At 37.4% G+C, this 22,875-nt stretch overlaps 1 protein-coding gene and 1 pseudogene across 1 annotated transcript in view; one reads left to right on the top strand and one right to left on the bottom strand.

The window, feature by feature from the left end:
* The window catches only part of LOC107752904 (integrin alpha-V-like), an 18,748-nt gene extending 1,156 nt beyond the window's left edge, over positions 1–17,592 (top strand). The window contains exons 4-23 of the mRNA XM_016568979.1: positions 2,354–2,406; positions 6,305–6,510; positions 6,799–6,990; positions 7,120–7,165; positions 7,916–8,023; positions 8,516–8,571; positions 10,596–10,750; positions 11,264–11,401; positions 12,867–12,934; positions 13,032–13,179; positions 13,742–13,834; positions 13,987–14,066; positions 14,545–14,625; positions 14,937–15,042; positions 15,150–15,308; positions 15,550–15,675; positions 16,092–16,205; positions 16,320–16,427; positions 16,645–16,764; positions 17,411–17,592. Of these exons, the coding sequence (XP_016424465.1) occupies positions 2,354–2,406; positions 6,305–6,510; positions 6,799–6,990; positions 7,120–7,165; positions 7,916–8,023; positions 8,516–8,571; positions 10,596–10,750; positions 11,264–11,401; positions 12,867–12,934; positions 13,032–13,179; positions 13,742–13,834; positions 13,987–14,066; positions 14,545–14,625; positions 14,937–15,042; positions 15,150–15,308; positions 15,550–15,675; positions 16,092–16,205; positions 16,320–16,427; positions 16,645–16,764; positions 17,411–17,509 (2,256 nt within the window). The 3' untranslated portion in view covers positions 17,510–17,592. The remainder of the gene's footprint in view (positions 1–2,353; positions 2,407–6,304; positions 6,511–6,798; positions 6,991–7,119; positions 7,166–7,915; positions 8,024–8,515; positions 8,572–10,595; positions 10,751–11,263; positions 11,402–12,866; positions 12,935–13,031; positions 13,180–13,741; positions 13,835–13,986; positions 14,067–14,544; positions 14,626–14,936; positions 15,043–15,149; positions 15,309–15,549; positions 15,676–16,091; positions 16,206–16,319; positions 16,428–16,644; positions 16,765–17,410) is intronic.
* Positions 17,593–19,741: 2,149 nt separating this feature from the next.
* Positions 19,742–22,875, bottom strand: part of LOC107752874 (alpha-aspartyl dipeptidase-like) — a 3,951-nt pseudogene continuing 817 nt past the window's right edge.

The following is a 22,875-nucleotide window of genomic DNA, read 5'->3' as shown; positions in this document are numbered from 1 at the left end:
TACACTGAAAAAAATGTTTCATTCATCCAATTAAAAAATTTTTTTGGTAATGATTCACATCTATATTTTTTTAACTTGAGCCAATGAAAAATAAATAACTTGCCCGTAGGGCAAAAATAAATAAATAATAAATAAAAAATTGAAAAACAAATAACTTGCCCTTAGGGCAAGTTATTTACAGTGGGTACGGAAAGTATTCAGACCCCCTTACATTTTTCACTCTTTGTTATATTGCAGCCATTTGTTAAAATCATTTAAGTTAATTTTTTTTCCTCATTAATGTACACACAGCACCCCATATTGACAGAAAAACACAGAATTGTTGACATTTTTGCAGATTTATTAAAAAAGAAAAACTGAAATATCACATGGTCCTAAGTATTCAGACCCTTTGCTGTGACACTCATATATTTAACTCAGGTGCTGTCCATTTGTTCTGATCATCCTTGAGATGGTTCTACACCTTCGTTTGAGTCCAGCTGTGTTTGATTATACTGATTGGACTTGATTAGGAAAGCCACACACCTGTCTATATAAGACCTTACAGCTCACAGTGCATGTCAGAGCAAATGAGAATCATGAGGTCAAAGGAACTGCCTGAAGAGCTCAGAGACAGAATTGTGGCAAGGCACAGATCTGGCCAAGGTTACAAAAAAATTTCTGCTGCACTTAAGGTTCCTAAGAGCACAGTGGCCTCCATAATCCTTAAATGGAAGACGTTTGGGACGGCCAGAACCCTTCCTAGAGCTGGCCGTCCGGCCAAACTGAGCTATCGGGGGAGAAGAGCCTTGGTGAGAGAGGTAAAGAAGAACCCAAAGATCACTGTGGCTGAGCTCCAGAGATGCAGTCGGGAGATGGGAGAAAGTTGTAGAAAGTCAACCATCACTGCAGCCCTCCACCAGTCGGGGCTTTATGGCAGAGTGGCCCGACGGAAGCCTCTCCTCAGTGCAAGACACATGAAAGCCTGCATGGAGTTTGCTAAAAAACACCTGAAGGACTCCGAGATGGTGAGAAATAAGATTCTCTGGTCTGATGAGACCAAGATAGAACTTTTTGGCCTTAATTCTAAGTGGTATGTGTGGAGAAAACCAGGCACCTGTCCAATACAGTCCCAACAGTGAAGCATGGTGGTGGCAGCATCATGCTGTGGGGGTGTTTTTCAGCTGCAGGGACAGGACGACTGGTTGCAATCGAGGGAAAGATGAATGCGGCCAAGTACAGGGATATCCTGGGCGAAAACCTTCTCCAGAGTGCTCAGGACCTCAGACTGGAACTAAGGTTTACCTTCCAACAAGACAATGACCCTAAGCACACCGCTAAAATAACGAAGGAGTGGCTTCTCAACAACTCTGTGACTGTTCTTGAATGGCCCAGCCAGAGCCCTGACTTAAACCCAATTGAGCATCTCTGGAGAGACCTAAAAATGGCTGTCCACCAACGTTTACCGTCCAACCTGACAGAACTGGAGAGGATTTGCAAGGAGGAATGGCAGAGGATCCCCAATTCCAGGTGTGAAAAACTTGTTGCATCTTTCCCAATAAGACTCATGGCTGTATTAGATCAAGAGGGTGCTTCTACTAAATACTGAGCATTTTTCAGTTTTTCTTTTTTAATAAATCTGCAAAGATGTCAACAATTCTGTGTTTTTCTGTCAATATGGGGTGCTGTGTGTACATTAATGAGGAAAAAAAATTAACTTAAATGATTTTAGCAAATGGCTGCAATATAACAAAGAGTGAAAAATTTAAGGGGGTCTGAATACTTTCCGTACCCACTGTATATGAGCAGTCTTGCCTGTGAGCAGCCTGCAGGTCACGTGACATGCCCATGCTTGTGGTCATGGCACAGTTATGTTTAACATTTGTTTACGAGCGGAGAGTTCATGTCCTAAATCCACTCCCACATCTGGAAGCTATTGACAGCAGTGTCGCCAACACACGAGAGCGAGAGCTGAAAAGAGGATGAGGTGTGGAGTCAGCAAGCCTGTGTTTTTGGCTGATTGTGATTGCTTCAGTTCTGATTCATCAACAGTTAATCAAGCTTAAGTCAACACAAGCTTAACAGAGATTTATGAGTCAAAAAGCTTGAAAACTGAATCTTGAATCTTGATATACTGTAGGGGGCACCACCAATACCAGTGATAATAATGATAATGATATATTAGTAGCAGTAGTGGTAGTGTTGTTGTTGTTGTTATGTTAGTCGATTTGAGTGTTATGGACAATAGCTTTTATGTAGACAAATATTTTACATTTTTACTGTTTTTGTTTGTCTTAAAAACCGTATTAAGTCTAAAGCTCCAGTTTAGTCATCTTCAGTTAAGTGTTTCTCTCTCTCTCTCTGTCCAACTTAGATGGCTGCTTACTTTGGTCATTCTGTAGCAGCTGTTGACATCAATAATGACAGGTAAGTGATGCTTTACACTCACACTCTGTTGGATGTTTTTTCTCATTGTGGGAATTCAGTATTTGTGACTCAAAAGCAGATCACTCTTTAAACTGGCCTTCAGGAAATCAGTCTCACAGACTTAAAGGGATATTTTAGTCCAAAATTAAAATTGTGTATTTACTCGCCCTTATGTTGTTTAAACCTGTATAACTTTCTTCTGTGGAACACAAAGAAAATATTTTGAAGAATGTTTCAACTGTTTGCCCATACATTGAAGGTCTGTGAATCTAAACAAAAACAACAACATTTCACAAAACCCAGTTTTCAAAACACGTGTTGGGTGAACGATCCCTTTATGGGCAAACAGAATAATATTGTGCCTTCTGTCTTGATGCATAAAGACTATTAATCAAAGAGAAAAATACTCAGACATTAAAAATGAAACTTAGAAAAATAATAACTTGAATAAAATGAGTAACTTTTATTTTTTATTTTTTTTCACTTCATCAACCACATAATCTCTCTGGAAATCCACAAAAAAAGGGTTACTATAGTTTTGAGCTTTTAATTAATTTTTATGATCACTCTGTCTGTTAATAGTGTAGTGATGTATGAGGCACTGCTCACACACAAGTCAATTTCAAACCAAGCAGCTTTCTCTTGGTCAGCACGGCAAATTTGCGTGACCAACTTCACCCTCACGCAAACCTCCCAATCGCACGGATTCCTATTGAAATGAATGGAATTCGCCCGTGAAGTTTTGCAGAGCACCTTAATGTACATTTTGATTATTAATGCACAAATGAGGGCCTTGCAGAACATCTGTTTTAAGCTCAGATTTGAAGTTCAGATTACTGTGATAATATTTACCTGTTATACATTGTTGTATTGTCTGTATTTTGTTAATAAAATAGAATTAATATAATATAATATAATCAGCTCTTCCCCAGTCCCTCTATTACTAGAACCAACTATCTGTTGAATTTTTTTTGGGAAGATATGGAAGTAGATGGCCTTTCTTACCTGGAGTATGATGTTCTGATGTTGTTGCTGTTACTGCAAGACTGATCTTCTGCCAGGAACATCAGGTCAACCTGCTGCCGTCCAGAATCAGGTGGTTTGTCTTCGTCTGGCATCTCAGCTGAGACCTGTCCACTATGGGTGACCCTACCAGTAGTTGTGAAGTACCAGTGGCATAGCTCTCAGCATCACTGATGCACACAAGCCCTCACAGCACGTCAAGCTGCAAACCGTGTGAGGGACCCTAACCTATCTACTCAACTGTTTAAAACAACCGCATGTCAACCAGCCACTCAAAACATCCTAACAACCACATAGCGATGCATGAAAAACCAAACAGAAGAGTCCAGCAACCGCAACGCAACACGCAAACAACCGTTCAGAAAACCTTGGCAAACACGTCAACACACAGGAAACCACCAAAAACATCCTGACAAGCACATAGCAAAGCACTAAAAACCTATTAGAACAACAGAGCACCACAAATCAACGCTCTGACAATCACCAAAAACATCCGAACAGCCACGCAGAAATGTGCTAAAAACGTACTCTACAAGCTTACTGTATAATTATGTACAATATGTACAGTATTTACATACGTAGGTCCCGCTGTGCGATGCTGCATGTGACACTGTGATGACTCAGTGTCTGGGCTTCTTTCTTCGGGGTTCCTCAGACAGAGGCTCTTCACTGACGTCCACATGGATTCGTGGAGCGAAGCGTCTGCTGTTGGTGAAGCTCAGTGATCAGGACGCGTCCATCTGGCTGCTCTGTCTGCAGCAGTGAAGGGCAGTTGAGCGTCTCCCACAGGCGCTGCTTGATCTTCAGCCCCAGCTCAAGCATGTAGGGACACTGTCAACCACAGCGTGTCTCCATCATGGGCTCCACAGAGCGGTAAATGTTTTGGTAACCCTGTACGCTGCAGCCGTGGATGGAGACGGGCTCTTCCTGCTGACACAGAGGCACCGGACACACGTCCACTGAAGAGACTGAGGCTCCTGGACGGATGTCAGGAAGGACAGCAGCGTTCTTCAGATAGCGCTCTTCTAACCTGTTGGGTCTGTGAGCTTTGGCAGAGATGCAGCTGTAGGTGTGATCTAACCTGATGACAGCTGCCAGCTGTGAAAGCTCACAGGCCTCTTGAATGGAAGAGACACCCTCCACCAAGAATCCCCTCAGGTGTGTGGGAAGAGCCCTGCTTCTTCTGGGGCGATGCTGCTCCATGAAGATGCCTAGAGAAACACTTTACAGATTTGACAAATTGATGAAACTCACCAAACTGTAGAGTTGAAGGCTTTTAGCATGTGATCAGGCTTCAAGGCTTTAGGGACAGTTGTGTTGATTTCAAATATAAATGTTTTAAATGTTATTTATTTTATATGAATATATTTTATATTATTTTTATTTTATTTTTATATTATCTATTTTTTCTATTCTATCTACTTGTTTTTCTTTGTTTGTGTGTGTGTGTATATGTGTGTGTGTGTATAATATATATATATACATATATACATACATATATATACACACCTTGCTACGTGTACTGCGTTAGGCTAACCGAGACTTGTCATTTGCACTTATATATTGTTGCTCTTTTGTTAGTTTTGACTGCTTTTATTGTCCTCATTTGTAAGTCGCTTTGGATAAAAGCGTCTGCTAAATGACTAAATGTAAATGTAATATAAACTCAATTTCAAATATCAACTAAAGCTGCTGTTACTGACATAGAATGTTGAGGCTCATTTAAATGTGAACAACACTTACAAAGCAGTAAGTCAATTGGCAATTAAGGTGATGATACACGAGACAACTTTTTTGAGCAATGTTGCACTTTCCCATTGAGAATGGGCAACAAATTTCAATCTGGATACTTTAGATCGGTCATGTGGTCTCACCTGTGTCTCACCTGGTTGCTTGTTAACGGCAACATTTCTCAAAAAGTTGCCTCGTGTATCATCACCTATAGAGCAGCTTGAGCTCTATGATACACTTACTATACAGTATGCATCTCCATTTCAATTATCATCTTCATTTACAGTTTTCTATATATATATATATTCCTAATGTGTGTGTGTGTATGTAGTGGTGTCTGTAAAGGCCAGAATCACTATTAGGAACTTCTCTGTGTTAGTGGCTCATGGATGAATAAGTGCTTATGAACAAATCTTTTAAGTGAACAAACCCTTCTTGTTCACTTCCTAGCACTGACTCATATAATTTGCTCAAGTGTCTTCCTGTTGAAGCAAGCAACTGCTTTGGGGGCTTTTTTCCAGCCTCCAAAGACATCCAAAGTATTTAATTGGTTGGACCTACTGTATGAATGTGACTGAATAAATAGGGGGCATGTGATTTATTCAACAAGTGAGTCGATCTTTTTCATCAACAACAGAAAGGGGGTAAAAATTATTAATTAAAGATTTTTATGAGAGTTTTGGGCATTTTAATTTAATGTTTTTTAGAAACCAGTTGAGAACCACTGCTTTAAATTATATTCATTTTAGGAATCCATTTTTATTACTCTGGGCCAAGTAAACCTAGCCTAAATATATGCACAACAATGTTTTGAGAACATTCACTGGCATTATTTCAAAAAAATTAGCTGAGATCTGGACATTATGCAACAGTGAAGATAAAGTTCCATACGTTTTCCCGACAAGCATCTCTGTGCCTGAACATGTTGACCATTTTTGTTCAGGAAGGCCCTGTTTTTATCATGAGGTTGTTTTTATCCTCTTATCTTTTTTTTTAGTTATGTGAATTCATTACAATCACTTTCAAAGTTTGACATTTATTCAACAGAATCTTCCAGCTGGTTTATGCTGGTTGGTAAGTGTGGTATGCTGATATTGATATGCTGATTTTTCACATAGAATAAACCCTTTATTTCCCCCTTTAGGAAGATGGATTTGTTGGTGGGGGCTCCTCTGTTCATGGACCGCGGCTCAGATGGGAAGCTGAGGGAGGTGGGTCAGGTCAATGTCTACCTAGGCAAAGGTGGCTTCACCTTCAACAATGTCATCAAACTCACTGGCTCTGAGATCTATGCTCGATATGGAAGCTCAGTCTGCAGCCTGGGAGACCTCAACATGGATGGATATAATGGTACTATTTTGACTTTCCTGTATTCTCTGAATTTCTGTGCTGTTCTTTTAAGAGCCCAAACTAGCTTCCAAGACAGACAGAGAGACAGTGCATATATAGTCATTTGTGGTCATGGTCTGATGCTGTTGTCACTGTCTTCCTCGTCTTGTCTTGTGCAACAGTAATCATGCCTCTTGAGCTTTTTGAGCAATGGCTGTACGTGCAGATAAAAACACAGTACTGCCCATGGCAGTTACCCAATAAACAACTTCAAATGGTTTTATATTTAATCCCTTTGTTTTTTCTCAGATGTGGCCATTGCTGCCCCATATGGGGGGCAGTTCCACCGCGGCCTGGTGTACATCCATAACGGGCGTCCCACTGGGCTGAATCCTGTGGCCTCTCAAGTTCTGGAAGGAACATGGGCGTCTGCTTCTATGCCTTCTAGCTTTGGTTACGCCATGAACGGAGGCACAGATGTCGATCAGAATGGATACCCTGGTTAGATTCCAGCACATTCACACATCTTTTGCAATTAACTGATTACAGTCACTTCAATTCAAAGCTACTTCCTCTCCTACACTTCTACCGCCACTCATTCTTTTTCTCTCACACTCTCTCCTCTTATAGACCTGATTGTTGGGGTGTTCGGAGCTGACAAAGCCGTTCTGTACAGGTACAGTACGCTTATGCTTCACTTTGAAGTCACACATGCATTTGATAGACTTTTATGATCAGGGCCATTAAAGGTGGTTTCATTTAATTCAGCAGCATTTAATTTGCTTTATGTGCAAGTAGTGAAAGCAGTTACAGTCTGTATTAAAAGAAAATCACTGTGGAACATTTGCCATCATCTATTTTTGTACATGGAAGATCACCAGGCTTAGATTTACATTGTATTACATGTACTGTAGAAGCCCTAATGTACAGTCAGCTTGTCATTATTGCACAATAAGCTCTGGGTATTGAAAAACAGCTGTCAAAAGTTTAGTCGTACAATGTGAAACTACCTTCCCAGTCCATCAAGACCATTAATGGTTACTAAGCTGCAAAAGTGGATGATTTCGAATACCGCACAGTATTGATGTCTCAAACATGAACATAGTAATATTACCACCCACCACATTTTAATATCACTGCTTCTTTAGCAGTGATTAGTTCAACATCTTGGATATGGCACTTAATTTTGTGAATTAGGCAGGAATTTTCATATGCAATGAGGATAACAAGTCATAAAAGAGGTCATTTACATATAGAAGTCCAAAAGGTACAGCAGCAAAAAGAACCGTTTTTTCAGGAAGTCATGTAAAACTAAACTGAAATGGTCATGTAAAACTAAAAGAAAATGATTGTACATTATCTTTCTGTGAATGTCTACAATCTTACATTATAAGACTGATGATACCTGCTTGTTTTGTGTTTCTAGGGCTCGTCCGGTCATCAGTGTGAACAGCACACTGGATATAAGCCCACAAATCCTAAACCCTGAAGACAAGAGCTGCACCCTGCCTGGAACAACCACCACAGTATCCTGGTGAGTCAAGTTGTTTTGTTTTGTTTTATCAAACATTTTCAACCAAACAGCTATTGAAACATTTTGCATCTAAGTGGCGACATGTAATGATAGAAACATAATGGCCAAATAAAAGTGCATTAAAATCATTGCAGTAATCACTTTGTTGCATCTTATATGCCCAGTAAAATCATAACAAATATATTGTGAATATCCCTAAAATATCACTAAACATTTTCTCTTTTTCTTTAAATGCACATTTAGATTATTTGAGGGTCGCTATTATTATTTTGTAACATTCTGCTTCTTTTAAAACCACAGTTGTTTGTGCAAGAATGCAGTAACGTATCACAGTCTGGAGTTTAGAAATAGCTGTTTAAAGAAGTGATTTTCTTAAATAGAAATTAACGTACATTTGGTTCATCATCAGTAATATCTTTAAGATACTTGACTATTATGCACTGAGAATATCATGAAAATAATCTAATAATTCTGTTCAATTCTTTCCCTTAGCTTCACTGTGAAATACTGTCTGAAGGCAAATGGCAAGGGAGCGCCCTCTTCTCTTCGTAAGTACTTGTTTCTTTATATATGCAAATTATTGAAATGTGTAATATTCAGGAACCTATTATTGCACGTAGTAGAAGCACATGGTGGCTGTAAACGGAGTCCTGCTGTTGCGGTGTGTGTTATGAGCACTGCTGCGGGGGGAAACTAGAGCTCAGCGTGTCAGGCATCAGTGTGTTTGGAGCCGGACGTACGGTGCAGAGCCGTTAAAAGCCCAGCGTCCGGTGCTCACAAAGCTTTCACATGGATCTCACCGTCTGGGGTGTAATGGCTACCAGACCCACAGCCCACTGTTCATAGACCACAGACCATGATGCCAATTCATTATTTCTCTGTGCGCTTTGAAGTTCTCCTATGCTCTGGTTGAACTAATGGCTGCCGTTATGCAAGCTTAAGGTACGGATGTGTGTATGGTGCAAGGCCTGTCATAAATGGATCTGCCGTGATCTGAAACGCATAAACTGTGTCAGTTTAGTTGTTTTGTTTCGAGTAGGAAATGTTATGGGTATATAGGTAAATACTACTGTTCAAAATTTGAGACCAGTAAGATTGTTTTTTTTTTTTTTTTACAAATGAATTATTTTTTTCAACATTAAATTTATCAAAAGAGAGAGTGAAAACATTTATTGTCACAAAAGATTTCTGTTTGAAATGAATGCTGTTCTTTTGAACATCTGTCCATCAAAGAATCCTAAAAAAAAAAATCATTTTCTGCAAAAACGGATTTTAACATTGTAACATTGTAATAGTAAGAAATGTTTCTTTAGCAGCAAATCAGCATATTAGATTGATTTCTGAAGGATGTTGTGACACTGAAGACTGGAGTAATGATGCTGAAAATTCAGCTTTCCCATTACAGGAATAAATTATATTTTAAAATATATTCAAATAGAAAATGGTTACTTTTAATTGTAATAATATTTTACAATATTACCATTTTTTATGTATTTTTAATCAAATAAATGTAACCTTGGTGAGCATAAAAAACTTGTTTCGAAAACATTGTAAACTAGTTAGTTTAGCTAAAAAAGTGATCATTTTTGTTTTCCACGACAGCATTCCTTTAAACATGTGATTTTTGCGACTTTGCCTTTATGATGTCTATGTAAACCCCACATTGTATGTGAAATGAGTTTCAGTGCTTTTCTGTGCTTATACACAGGATGTGGGATTGCTTTTGGGTGAAATATAGTATAATAATAGGTATAGTCACTAGTTCTGTCCTACTTTATTTACCTCACTATGACTAGGCAGACAAATTTCTGAATACTGAATAAGTGTTGTTAATGTGTCAGTGTGGGTGATAGTTCACCCATAAATGTACTCATCCTCATGTTGCTCCAAACCCAAATAGCTTTCTTTCTTCTGTAGAACATAAAAGAAGAGATTCTGAGAAATGTCTTAGAGTTTGTCATGCAATGTAAGTCAGTGGGGTCCAGTATTACCTGGTTTCCAGTGTAGTTCAATCTCTTTAATGTCCTCTTTTGTGTTACGCAGAAGAAAGTAAGTCATACAGATTTGGAATGGCATGGGTGTACTCTCCCTTTAAATAGAATGTTTTAAGCTCTTGAAGTAGATTTTCAAAGTCGAGTGCTCATATGCTGCCTTTAAGTACAGCTGTTTTTATATATCTGTGCTTGTAACTAAAAGGTCCGTAGTGAAACTCTAAGATCTAAGAGCCATAACCATTGTGTCTTTTGAGCAAGACCATTAACCCCAGTTTATTCCAGGCAGACTGAACCAGAGATTTAAAGCAGTTGAATGCTTACAGAGATTCAGGGGTATCACTGCGTTTAAAGGTTTCACGGTTGACTGCTTGTGGTCTAAACAGTTTCAGTTGCATATTATATTTCTTATGCTTGTTTCTTTTAAATGGCCTCTTTCTTTTTAAGGAGCAACTCTGTTATGTGGAAAATGTATATAGCTCCCTTATTCCTTCTGAATTTACTGCTTTTTATTACTATTTGTGTTTCTCTCCATTATAATTGAAATGAAAAAGTGACCTGGAAAACCCTTTCATTCAAAGATTTCCAAGTGGATTTGACCCTGGACCGCCTCAAACACAAGGGAGCCATCAAACGGGTCCTGTTCCTCCATAACAAGATGCCTCATTATTCAAAGAACATGACTGTCTCCAACAGCCAGGGACCAGCCTGCGAGGAGCTTCAGGCTTATTTAATAGTGAGCAAATCCATTCACATTTATGCATTTGACAGATGTTTTTATCCAAAGCATTTTGCAGTGCTTGCCATGACCTAGGTGTTCCTAATGTAATGCTCTACCAGTTGGGATACAGGAACACATAGAATCCCTGTGTGACTCATTCACTTCTGCTGGTTATACCAGTACTGGGCTGTGAAAAGTTTAGTGTAGTTTTGCTTTATTTGGCCAACTGAAGAAGTGCTGATGCCTTTATGTCATCAAATATGTGTTTGCTCCGTGCTTAAAGCTGTAGTGGCAGATAGCCCAGATGTTTGGCACTGGAATATGCCGTTATTTTGTTTTCAAAAAGGAACAATGTGTTACAGAGCTAAAGAAGGATTTGACCTGGAAAGCCAAAGCTCTCTTTCTTGGACATAAAAGAGCATGTTGTAGAGCTTGTAAGCTGGACTGAAATTCCCCAGCCTTGAGCTCATTGAACTAGAGGCCCAATTTCTCTCTCCATCCACTCTCTACCTCTCTCTCTCTTAACAGGATGACTCAGAATTCAGGGATAAGATCACACCCATTTCTGTTTTTATGGAGTACAGCTTGGATTACAAAACAGCAGCAGATAAGACCGGCCTGTTGCCCATCCTTGACCAGTCTACACCTACAAATGTCACTAAGCAGGTACAGTTGTTACCCACTAGACCTCTGGTTACAGGGGCACTACATATACACTACTTTTCAAAAGTTTGGGGTCGCTAAGGTGTTGTTTTTTTGTTTTGTTTTGTTTTTTTGAAAGAATTATCTTATGCTCACCCAGGCTGCATTTGTGAAATAAAAAATACAGCAAATAACAGTATTTTGTGAAATATTATTACAATTCAAAAATAACTGTTTTCTGTTTTAATATTTTTTTAAATGTAATTTATTCCTGTTTTGGCAAAGCTGAATTTTCAGCAGCCATTATTCCAGTCTTCAGTGTCACAGGATCCTTCAGAAATCATTCTAATGCTGATTTGATGCTCAAGTTATTTTGTTTTCAAAAAGGAACAATGTGTTACAGAGCTAAAGAAGGATTTGACCTGGAAAGCCAAAGCTCTCTTTCTTGGACATAAAAGAGCATGTTGTAGAGCTTGTAAGCTGGACTGAAATTCCCCAGCCTTGAGCTCATTGAACTAGAGGCCCAATTTCTCTCTCCATCCACTCTCTACCTCTCTCTCTCTTAACAGGATGACTCAGAATTCAGGGATAAGATCACACCCATTTCTGTTTTTATGGAGTACAGCTTGGATTACAAAACAGCAGCAGATAAGACCGGCCTGTTGCCCATCCTTGACCAGTCTACACCTACAAATGTCACTAAGCAGGTACAGTTGTTACCCACTAGACCTCTGGTTACAGGGGCACTACATATACACTACTTTTCAAAAGTTTGGGGTCGCTAAGGTGTTGTTTTTTTGTTTTGTTTTGTTTTTTTGAAAGAATTATCTTATGCTCACCCAGGCTGCATTTGTGAAATAAAAAATACAGCAAATAACAGTATTTTGTGAAATATTATTACAATTCAAAAATAACTGTTTTCTGTTTTAATATTTTTTTAAATGTAATTTATTCCTGTTTTGGCAAAGCTGAATTTTCAGCAGCCATTATTCCAGTCTTCAGTGTCACAGGATCCTTCAGAAATCATTCTAATGCTGATTTGATGCTCAATAAACATTTCTTATTATCAGTGTTTAAAAAAAGCTTAATATTTTTGTAGAAACCATAATAAGTTTTTTTCAGGATTCTTTGATGTAATAGATGAACAAGGTTTATTCAGTGTATATGGCTGACATGGTTGAGTTAAAATCTTTTTAATGGCTTTCAGACTTTTAACAAAAGTTTTTTTTTGTTTTTTTTTCTATAGTTATCGCTTTTTTTTAAAATAGTTATTACAAACGACTGGAAAACCATGGGAATTCATTGGTCATAAAGTGTGGGAACCCTAAACTAGATGTTATATTGTGCAGAAGCCGCTCAAAAGATAAATCGTCCACTAACCATTAACAAAGACTTGCATGCTGATTTACAACAAACAATTAACATTAAATAACACTGGATAAAAATAGAAACCCACTTTAATTTCCTATACTCCCTTGTGACTTTCCAGGCCCACATACTCCTTGATTGTGGTGAAGACAATATTTGCAAGCCAGACTTGAAACTGTCTGTTGTGAGGCGAGTCATTGTTTCATTTGAGCCTTAATTTCCACTGCAGTGTCTGCTGGTGTGGAGCTGGAGATTAACTTTGTGCTTTTGATGTTTTGTGCTCTAGTGACCAGAAAGAGATCTACATAGGTGATGATAACCCCCTGACCCTAGCGGTCACAGCAGAGAATGCAGGAGAAGGGGCATATGAGGCCGACCTTACTGTCACCCTACCATCTCAGGCAGATTTCATTGGGGTCGTGCGTAACAGTGAGGTGAGCAGTGACCCATCTACACCTCATAAAGTGCACTGTCCTCCCTACTGTGACCTCCTGTAATGAGACATGAGACAATGAGAGCTGATTTAACAGAAGTTCCAGGTTTAATAACAATTAGTTTGTTTGGTTTAGTTTGGACAGTAGTTAGATCGCTTAAAGTAAGATTTATAAGCGCTTTAAAAAAATACAAGCTGCAAATTGCCTTGGAAAGCATTACCTCATTAAGATAATTTAGTGCAATTAAGTTGGAATTATTTCAATTTATCAATAGCAATGCCACAGATACTGTCTATGAAGCACAAATTTTGTTGAATCAAAGCACTAAAAATTTAAAGGGGTGAGGGTTGAAGAAAATAATTCTTTTGTTCAGCAAGGGGCACTAAATTGGTCAAAAGTGACAGTAAAGACATTTTCTATTTCTATTTCAAATAAATGCTGTTCTCTCTGTGTGTGTGTGTGTGTGTGTGTGTCTGTGTGTGTGTCTGTGTGTGTGTGTGTGTGTGTGTGGTGAAGTCATTTAAGATTTGCTGAGGGTTCTTTTGTTATTTCTGTATTTCAGACATTGTCTAGACTGTCCTGTGCCTTCAAGAAAGAGAATCAGACCAGAGTGGTGGTGTGTGATCTTGGGAACCCAATGAAAGGAGGAACTAAGGTAACCAACAGACTTTCTGAAGTGAAAGTCTGAAGTGTCTGCATGTGTATTTGTACCAAAAGTCATTTTATTTTTAATGTTGCTTACTGTAACATAAATTAGCTGTTTTATTTCATTTCATATTTTTCTGTAAAATTGTGGTGTTTGTGTAGATAATAGCAGGATTGCGCTTCAGCGTGCACCAGCTCTCTGAACAGGATACAGAAGTCAAGTTTGACTTGCAGATACAGAGGTATTTTAATTAATTGATATATTGCTTTTACAATAATATAGTTGATAGATTTGCTTGTGCAATCTTAATTAAATGGAGTTTGGTGGGCCATTAGAACAAATGTAAAGCAAAGACACTCTAAACATATATTTTCGCTTCCTGTCTTTTTATTTAAATCAGTAAAACTTCAGACAGCATTTGCTTCTAATGCTGCAGTTTCCTGCTGACTGCCAGTGGTTTTTTAAAAAGTGTTAATTACAGGGAACTGCTCTTTTTGTGTCTCTGTGAGAACATCCTGCTTTGCTACCTGTCTCTCACTTTTTCTACACACCCTCATGTCTTTGCCTGGCTTTAGCTCAATGATTTATAGTGCATTTCTGAAACACAGAGTGGAGTTTATGGAATTTTATCTGTAAATTAATGAAATGTATCAGTTTTTGAAAGAACAGCACCGCCTATTGCTTGATTGTGGAAGTTAATAATTCCCTTCTGCTTTCAGCTCAAATCAGTTCAACAATACCAGCAATCTGGTGTCTGTTGTCACAAAGCTTGCTGTGCTGGCCAAAGTGAAATTAAGAGGGTATGATCATTTAAATCATATTTCTGTTAAACAAATGTGACTTTAAAATCAGCATGAAATGCCATTTAGAACACATTTTACTTTAGAGTTGCAACAAGTTATTACATTTAGATAGAAGATTAAAAAGCTTTTTTTTTTTATTTAGAATGACTTGTGCAATATGACCAGGATTATTAATTAAGAAAGTAAAAATTGTTCAGTATAGATGGAATATGTTCATGAAAACCTGAATGCTGAAAAAACACTTGTACATTAATTGACTTGTACTAGGCACAGTCACACTGTGTATTTATCTGCTCTATCATGTGTAGGGTGTCTGCGCCAGAGCAAGTGTTTTTACCCATCGCTAACTGGCAGCCAAAAGAGAGTCCTGTTCTGGAGGATGATATTGGACCTCTTGTACAGCACATCTATGAGGTAGAAAATACCATAAAGATCATTGGTCGAAGACATTATACATTTATTAAACTTTGGCAGTGCATCATTTTTTATGATTTTAATGCTGCAATCACTGATCTTCCTAGCTAAGGAACACAGGACCCAGTACTTTCAGTAAGGCCATTTTGGATGTGCAGTGGCCCTACAGATTCAACAATGGCTCTCTGCTCTACATCACCAAGATTGAAGTGGACGGAAACATGAATTGCAGCTCAAACAGGGAGCTCAACCCTCTTAATGTCACTGTATGTATCCCACAATTGAATCATGATAGTATGTATTTATATGTAAGACCATTGTTAATAACCGGAGTAAACAGGATCTGAAACACCACTCCACACAAGCTGTATGATCGGTTGTGACATTTTGTGTGGACAGACAAATTAGTTACATGGATAGTTAAAACCTTTCTTGTTCACAACTTGGTTGTATTTAGGATCTCATCTAATATACCAGGGATAAACTTCTGCTTTTTCTTTCACCTAGAATCCCAGATTTATTGACAAAAATGAGACCTCGGCCAGCGGAGACAGAGCTGAGGGGAGGAACAGACACAGCGTCCACCGCAGAGACCTGGAGGACAAACAAGGGGAAGAGAACCTGGAGAATCTGGTATATTCACAGCTATAACACTTGCCATTTGACAACCACCACTGTCTGTGAAGTACTTGTAACAGTTTTATATTAAATCTGAAATATATACACACTACTGTTCAAAAATCTTTTTTTTTAATATAATTTATATTTATTTATATTTTTGAAAGACGTTTCTTATGCTCACCAAGGCTGCATTTATTTAATGAAAAATACAAGAAACATAATATTATGAAATATTAATGCAATTTAAAATAGCTGTTTTCTATTTGAATATATTTTATTTCTGTGATGGCGAAGCTGAATTTTCGCCATCATTACTCCAGTCTACAGTGTCACATTATCCTTCAGAAATCATTCTAATCATTCATTGAACTGTCCTTTACACCAGTATGCATGAATGCAAGTACAATGGTTTGTGTGTATCCACACAGGATTGTGGGAATACCGAGTGTCAGGAGATTAAGTGTTGGGTCGGCCGGCTGGAGAAAGGCCAGAGTGCTATTCTATTTATTTACTCCAGACTCGCCGTGAGCACGTTCCTCAAGGTAAAAACAATACAATTGACTAACACCACAAAGCCTTAAAGATCTTTAATATACTGTTTTCACTGCACATATGCTAATACACATAAAAGCAGCAGTGGCTTTCTTTCCTTTTAGGCTGAAAATCAAAACAAATCGTACAATGTTCGATCCACAGCCTCCTTCAGTGTCATAGAGATGCCATATAAAAATCTCTATTCTGAGCTCCCAACCAGCACAACATCAGTAAGTTTATATGATCATCAATGTAAACGGGACATAACAGGATATACTTTCTTTTTCTTGGATTTTCTTGAGTCAGGAAGTGAGTGGAATGGTTATGTGTAACTACTGTTTATGAAACTAACACATTTGTGTGCCGGATATATGGTGTTTTTAACTGTCTTCACTGATCATGACAGAGGGTTGTATGGTGTCATAATGACACATCTCTGTCCTGCAGGCCTCTCTGAAGGTGATCTGGAATTCAGAGAACCCTCAGCCTGTCCCAGGATGGGTGGTGGCTTTGGCTGTCCTGGCTGGACTTCTTCTCCTGGCTTTGCTCATCTTTGTCATGTATAAGGTGAACAGCTGTAAACATGAGTTAAATTACTTGGACTGATTGATAGTTTGATGGACTATGGATGTCAGAAGCAGCGTTGCCAAGTCCTGTCTGTAATCAATTCAATATTAATTAATATTTTTAGCCCCTAATGAGTGACTGTTACTTGCATTTCCATGACCTTTTCAATAGTTACTTATTTATTTTATTAAAGGGGTCATATGATGTTGCTAAAAAGAACATTATTTTGTGTATTTGGTGGAATGAAATGTGTTTATGCGGTTTAAGGTTAAAAAAACACATCATTTTCCACATACTGTACATTATTGTTTCTCCTCCCGTTTTAGGTAGGTGTGGCTGACTCTTAACTTTTATAAAGAATATCTCTTTGGTTTTGAGACTTTAGTGTTTGCAACTTTACAGATCTTCTTTATGCACCAAGAGCTTGTAACACTCCAAAGAGAAAGGAAAAATTTAAATCGCATCATATGACCCCTTTAAATGTAAAAAAAAACTAAAATTCTCTGTCTCTTTTGATTTTTATTAAATGTTCATTGCTTGAACAGTCAATTTTCAATGGTATTTGTATCAGAGATGTAAGTTTTGGTATTGAACTATGCACCCACATATCAGTGACTGGTTTCATCTTGATTTCTCTCCTCCTCAGATGGGCTTCTTTAAACGTGTGCGGCCGCCCCAGGATGACAGTATAGAGAAAGAGCAGCTTCAGCCTCAGGAGAACGGAGACAGAAACACAGAAGCCTGAGCTCTTCATCTTCACTAGCCTATAACAGTGCCAAGGCAGGAATGTGCCTGATTTACACCAATGCTGATGAGAATACAACACTCCTTCATCTTTATTAGCAGGTCAGCATTTAATCATGCAGACAGCCCCGATGAGTGAGATGGCTGTCGTCATTTGAATGGTACATAGCTGAGGTGGTTTGAATAACCATGATGCTCTGTTAATAAGACTAAATCCCTGTGCCAGTCCCTTTTCCCTTTGCTCCTGTCCTTCTTTAACTGCACTGAGTCTTAAGACGAGATTTGATTTTCAGTTGGGCATAGTGAATTAACACATTTAAAATCATAATACATTTCAAATTGTTTACAAGAAACAAAAATAAAGGTAATGAATCTTAAATAATAGAAAATGAGATCATGATTTTTACAGTTTTATTTTGTGGAAAGATGTGACATAGTTTGGCACATCATTAGATTGCTGGTTCTGCTTCTTCTGTGGGAGAATCTTCTGTTATATTGTTTTTCACAGCTCATTTTCTGCTGTTTGGGGCTTTCTGCAGGACTTTGGACTTCCAGTTCTTATCTGTTTTCTTTGCAGTTGTTTCAGCTGTTGGGATTTGGACTCTTGATTTCTTATTTGGGCGTAAAGTGTATTATTTTGAGAAAATATTCTTAAGTGTGTCTACTGTAAACACATTCATTTAGAGCAGGGTTGTGTTTGTGCATTTAGAGCGTTTGGTTGAATTTGTATTATAAAAAGAAAAAATAATATCTTTGCACAATAGAGCAATAAAATTGTAGCATTTTTGCATTTTGAATAATACCCCTTATGGACAGAGCACCTTTATTATAATGTTTTAATTCCCCTTTAGTTTTAATATTCCTCTTGGTCACAATCTAAGCAAAGTATTTTTTTAGATGAAAGATTATCTCTTTTGCCCAAATACTTGATTAGAATAGTACAAAAAAAAAAAACATTTAGTGTAATGTATCCCAATTAATAGTAATTGATAAGAATAGAAAAGTTTGATGGCATGGAAAAACTGAGGCTTAGCTGAGGTGGTTTGAATAACCATGATGCTCTGTTAATAAGACTAAATCCCTGTGCCAGTCCCTTTTCCCTTTGCTCCTGTCCTTCTTTAACTGCACTGAGTCTTAAGACGAGATTTGATTTTCAGTTGGGCATAGTGAATTAACACATTTAAAATCATAATACATTTCAAATTGTTTACAAGAAACAAAAATAAAGGTAATGAATCTTAAATAATAGAAAATGAGATCATGATTTTTACAGTTTTATTTTGTGGAAAGATGTGACATAGTTTGGCACATCATTAGATTGCTGGTTCTGCTTCTTCTGTGGGAGAATCTTCTGTTATATTGTTTTTCACAGCTCATTTTCTGCTGTTTGGGGCTTTCTGCAGGACTTTGGACTTCCAGTTCTTATCTGTTTTCTTTGCAGTTGTTTCAGCTGTTGGGATTTGGACTCTTGATTTCTTATTTGGGCGTAAAGTGTATTATTTTGAGAAAATATTCTTAAGTGTGTCTACTGTAAACACATTCATTTAGAGCAGGGTTGTGTTTGTGCATTTAGAGCGTTTGGTTGAATTTGTATTATAAAAAGAAAAAATAATATCTTTGCACAATAGAGCAATAAAATTGTAGCATTTTTGCATTTTGAATAATACCCATTATGGACAGAGCACCTTTATTATAATGTTTTAATTCCCCTTTAGTTTTAATATTCCTCTTGGTCACAATCTAAGCAAAGTATTTTTTTAGATGAAAGATTATCTCTTTTGCCCAAATACATGTTGATTAGAATAGTAAAAAAAAAACATTTAGTGTAATGTATCCCAATGAATATTAATTGATAAGAATAGAAAAGTTTGATGGCATGGAAAAACTGAGGCTGGAATCCTTAACAATATTGGCATTTTTTCCATTGTTTCGTTATATTGAAAACAGTTATTTAACTAATGATTTATGGTTTAAAGGTTGCGGTTCATAGTTATTGGTCTTAATTTTGACTTCAGATATACTGAAATAACAACCCATAACACTGAAAAACCTGGATTTCTTATGTTGCTGTATTATAGTAATGCTGCTGCCCATATGAATTTACCCATATTGGGTTGCCATAAGTATGTTGTCTAAATGAAAAATTGTATACATTTATAATTCAATCAAAATTATGCATTTTCCACAAATAAAATGATCCAGAATATATTCTCTTTTGTTTGTAAAGTTTGTAAAAAAAAATGTATTTTTGAGAATCTACCATGTTTAAAACAGATCACTGACTCTTGACTTTTTGACTTTCCTTTTCTTTTTTTCCCCCAATTTTGTTTAGCAACATGCTGTTAATGCTTGTGTAATTCAATAAACCAATATACTGATGTAGTAGGAATTGTTTTGTTTGTTTGTTTTGGTAGTTGGTCTTATGAATATAGCTGGACTTTGCTGGAATTTGTTTCTGGTGTCTAAAGGTCCTGTTATCATAACACAGTTTTCTAATCTACAGTGATGAACTTGACCTCACAGGACTTGTTTAGCTGTTAACAATTATCTGGTTGATGAATAACCAACTGCAGGCTTTAAATTCAAGAATAATCCTCTTTAAATTCTACAGTGCTTCCATAGTTTTTGTCCTTGTGTACTTGAAACAAAACAGCTGTAAATAAGTTCTGTGCTTGTGATGAAGAAAATGAAGAACTGTAAAATTAATTGTGGATTTTATCATTTATTGTAAAAAATGTTTGCATTGTACATACTGTAGAAGCTCACTGTGCATCTGTTAGTAAGAAGCTGAGATCACTGCCTGGTTCATAACCTGTAGTTTGCTTCCCCCTGAGAAAGAAACCCACAGCCTCAGAAAAAAATAATGCCAAATAGGCACAGTAAGTAGGAAATAGGATTTGTCACGATTGTTTTCGGTTATATTTTGCATGTGCATGAGCAAGAGTCTCTGCATTACCTCTGGAACAGTCGTGCTTTGGTGCACCCAAGTAAGGTGGCATTGTTTCCCTCCACTAAGAGCATCGAGCCTTCCCGAAGACCCTGCCATCAACAACATACAGTGGTAGTGCTCAACTTTTTTTGATTTTCTTTCTTTCTTTTTTTTGAAGAATCAATATTTTTTTATTTAGCAAGGATGCATTAAAGTGATCAAAAGTAACAGTACAGATTATGTTACAAAAGATTTCTAATTCAAATAAATGCTTTTCTTTGAACTTTCTATTTATCAAAGAATCCTGAAAACAATTGTTTCACAGTTTATAAATATAATGCATCTTTGTTGAACATTAAATAGACCCCATTTACTGACCCCAGCAGTAGTGTACGTTATCATACCAGCACACATGGTGTGTCCGGCTCCTCGTGGTATTGGATAATTCTCTGTTCATGCGTTTCCTGTAAAATGCAAAATCAAATCTGCGTTCATGATGCCTGAACGATCTACTTTAAAAGTTTGGTTTGTTACATTTTATATTTTCAGTAGGGTTATTTTTTTCATTTATGGCAATCAATTTTCACACAATATGGCACTGCATTTTTTTTTTCGGGGCGGGGGGATTTTTATGGATTCAACATGGATAATTAGTCATGCTGTTGCGCATGATCAACTGTTCATACCCCCATATGTTTGCTGTTGGGATCAGGATCCAGATAGTGAAGGGTTAATGTTGAAGGGCACTAAACCAATGGCAGCAAATGTGGGTGTATAGACGATGGGCATGTCATTGGTGGTGTTGATGCTGATGGTGGAGACATTGGTACCTGCACTTGATCCCATGTAAGGTATCCCATCCTATGAGAAAACAACCACACCTGTTACGGGCAATTATACTGTATTTTAGTTTTTGATTAATCAAGACACTAACCTCTAAAACTCTCTTTCTAATCTCAGTTACCAGCTTGTTGTAATAGAGAGCTTTCAGCAGGCGGAATTTGTTACCGCCACCTATTGGACACAAAAACAGTACAGCACAAAGTCTAAGACCACACTGAAAACATGGGAATTCAACCCTGTGACGCAGGGATTTTTAAATTATACACATTATTTTATTTCAATTAGTTGCTCAGGCAACATTTCACATTTTTAAGTTTTTCTTCTAATATTTATTTATTTTTTTTTATTTATTTTTTTCATTTTTGTCAATTATATGAGAAAACAACCACACCTGTTACGGGCAATTATACTGTATTTTAGTTTTTGATTAATCAAGACACTAACCTCTAAAACTCTCTTTCTAATCTCAGTTACCAGCTTGTTGTAATAGAGAGCTTTCAGCAGGCGGAATTTGTTACCGCCACCTATTGGACACAAAAACAGTACAGCACAAAGTCTAAGACCACACTGAAAACATGGGAATTCAACCCTGTGATGCAGGGATTTTTTAATTATACACATTATTTTATTTCAATTAGTTGCTCAGGCAACATTTCACATTTTTAAGTTTTTCTTCTAATATTTATTTATTTATTTTTATTTATTTTTTTCATTTTTGTCAATTAACAATTATTTTGAATAGTTTGAGTGAACAATAACAATTTATTGCTCTGATCTTTATTATTTTTTTTTTCAAAACAAGAACATATTGATAACCCAAATTATTCATTCTGTCAGAGTTACACCTCTGTAATGGTCACTGTGCATTAGAGGGTTAAAGCTTCAGGATTTTGACAAATGTATACAAATAAATGCTGTGACACAACTATAAGATTCTCCATTATTTCTGAGTGACTAATTAAATGTAAGCAAAACTGTGTAATTGAATTTGTGAACTCCAAAAGGGGGGACAAACCAAATATTAAGAAATTCTTATAAATCGTATATTTTTAAGATTCAAATTTTTAAGAAAATTTATATTTATATGTATATATTTAATGTATACTTTATATAAAGTATATCAGTACATTTAATAAAAATCCTTCATACCAATGAATATTCCTTCAGCTTTCCTAACGGCGTCCACAGGGTCTGGTGTCTCATGGACACTGTCCACCTCATAGCCTGGAAAAAGAGAAAAGAGGAGAACAGCAGAGATGAAGGCCAATGCAGCCATCATCACTATGCATCAAAATGGCCTCACATGCAAGGAAATTGCTACAAAGAATATTGCACCTGAAAGAACCATTTACCGGATCATCAAGAACTTCCAAGGAGAGAGGTTCGACTGCAGTGAAGAAGTCTTCAGGATGTCCCAGAGTGTCCAGCAAGCGCCAGGACCGTCTCCTCCTGAGGAGTCAGCTACGGAATCGGACCGTCTCCTCCTGAGGGAGTCAGCTACGGAACAGGACCGTCGGCTCCTGAGGAGTCAGCTACAGAACAGGGCCGTCTCCTCCTGAGGAGTCAGCTACAGAACAGGGCCGTCTCCTCCTGCG

Source organism: Sinocyclocheilus rhinocerous, unplaced genomic scaffold (genome assembly GCF_001515625.1).
Source record: "Sinocyclocheilus rhinocerous isolate Xijiao unplaced genomic scaffold, SAMN03320098_v1.1 scaffold1252, whole genome shotgun sequence".
NCBI classification, from domain to species: Eukaryota; Metazoa; Chordata; class Actinopteri; order Cypriniformes; family Cyprinidae; genus Sinocyclocheilus; species Sinocyclocheilus rhinocerous.
The sequence above is the reverse complement of the archived record's forward strand: the minus strand, read 5'-3'. Positions and strand labels throughout refer to the sequence as shown.